This window comes from Micropterus dolomieu, unplaced genomic scaffold (genome assembly GCF_021292245.1).
Source record: "Micropterus dolomieu isolate WLL.071019.BEF.003 ecotype Adirondacks unplaced genomic scaffold, ASM2129224v1 contig_13415, whole genome shotgun sequence".
In the NCBI taxonomy this organism is placed as follows: Eukaryota; Metazoa; Chordata; class Actinopteri; order Centrarchiformes; family Centrarchidae; genus Micropterus; species Micropterus dolomieu.
In genome coordinates, this window is record NW_025742401.1 from 10,391 (window position 1) to 12,164 (window position 1,774).

The following is a 1,774-nucleotide window of genomic DNA, read 5'->3' on the forward strand; positions in this document are numbered from 1 at the left end:
TACTTCAACTCTTCAATCTAATATCTGGATCATTTACAACTGAGCTTCGTGTACAGAGCCCAGAAAAATGGATATGGACTTAGAAGCAGTCATTCAACAACTTGAAGGCATTAATATCCAACTGCAAAGGTATCCGAAACAAGATCAGAAAAAACAACTGGCAGAGCACCATGAAATTAGCCGAACTCAAAAACAATTGGATGCAGTGCCCAACGCTATGAAAGTGGCAAAAGAAGCCATTTTAATAGCCAAGGAAGCTTTGGGAAAAGAACTTCAGCAGCTAAACCAGATGCGACCTGACAAAGCCTGGGATGAGAAGTGTAAGAACATCAAAGCAGAGCACTTAGCAGCAAGCCAGCAAAATGGGGCACTGCAACAACAAATTCAGGAGCTCAGGGAAAAACTCAAAAATGAACCAGCTTTGGAGGAAATGTGTAAGGTCATGAAGGAGGAAACTGAGGTCATGAGGCTCCAAAATTACAGCATACAAGAGGAGATCCAAGAGCTCAAAGAAAAGTGCAGAAATTTAAATGCTTTGGATGAAATGTATGATCAACTGAAAGCAGAGAATGCGGCGATTAGCCAGCAAAAGGACAACCTGAGACAAGAGATTCAGGAGATAGCCAAAGATCTCCGTAATGAAAAGGCTCTGCAGGAAATTATTGATCAAATGGAATTGTCAAATGTGTCCATCAGCCAGGAGAACACTGCACTGAAAGAACAACGGCAGAAGCTCTACAAAGATTATGAAGATCAAAAGATGTTCAGTGTCATGTATAGGGAGAAGTTGCACATCGTGGAATTTATGCGCAAAGAAAATGAAGACCTCCAACTACTCATTCAGACCTTTACCAGAAGGATCCAGAACAGAAAAGCCATGAAGGACAAGTATAAAGCCCTGAAATCAGAAAAAAAAGCTGTTTCTGCAAAACAAAATGAGCTTCTTAAAGAACTTCGTTCGCTCTACTCAAAGCGTGATAGCATGCCAGTCTATGAAGGCAAGTTTGGTCCACTGAAAGAGGAGATTGGAGCCTTAAGACAACACAACGATGAACTCCATCAAGAAATGAAACAGTGTATTAAGGAGATGGAAAACAAAACCGTCATAAAGGAAACATATAAAGAATTGAAAGTAGAGAAAAAAAATCTAACTCAGCGAAATAACATCCTGAAAAAAGAAATTCAGAAGGTGGAGAAAAGGCTTGTAAAGGAACAAGCTTTGGTAGACAAGAATAATGTCATGAAAGAAGAAAATGAAGCCTTGAGCCAACAAAACTACACATTACAACTCGAGGTTAAAGAGCTCTACGCCAGACTACAAAGTGAACAAATGCTGGAGGTCATGAATAAATCGCTGACAATGGAAAAAGATGCCATGGGCCGACGAAATGACGTACTTCGACAAGAGGTCCAGGAGCTCAATGAAAAGTTTTGCTGAAAACAGCAAAAAAAAGGGCAGGGATGAAACTCCAGCCTCACACAAAAAGGTGCTGGTTCAATTCCTGGGCCTGACTCTTTTTGTGTAGAGCTGGATTTTTGTCTACGTTTCTGTGTGGAGTTTGTATGTTTGTCCCTGTGTCTGCGTGGGTTCGCTCCAGGTGATCCGGCTTCCCCTACATCATAAAACATATTTATAATATAGATTCTAAATTGGCCTAAAAAAACTAACAATACCTAAAAGCAGGGCAGCACGGTGGTGCAGTGGTTAGCACTGTCACCTCAGAGCAAGAAGGTCCAGGGTTCGAACCTTGGTCGTCTGCGTTTCTGTGTGGAG

At 41.4% G+C, this 1,774-nt stretch overlaps 1 protein-coding gene across 1 annotated transcript; it reads left to right on the forward strand.

Moving 5' to 3' along the window:
- Nucleotides 1-8: 8 nt before the first annotated feature.
- LOC123966427 (interaptin-like) lies at nucleotides 9-1,768 on the forward strand. The gene has a single exon (XM_046042593.1). It carries the CDS (start codon nucleotides 68-70, stop codon nucleotides 1,436-1,438), a length of 1,371 nt encoding a protein of 456 aa, XP_045898549.1. The 5' UTR covers nucleotides 9-67; the 3' UTR covers nucleotides 1,439-1,768.
- The last annotated feature ends 6 nt before the right edge of the window (nucleotides 1,769-1,774 follow it).

Excerpts from the sequence above, each read along its gene's own strand:
- LOC123966427 (XM_046042593.1), top strand. The coding sequence starts at position 68 with ATGGATATGGACTTAGAAGCAGTCATTCAACAACTTGAAGGCATTAAT.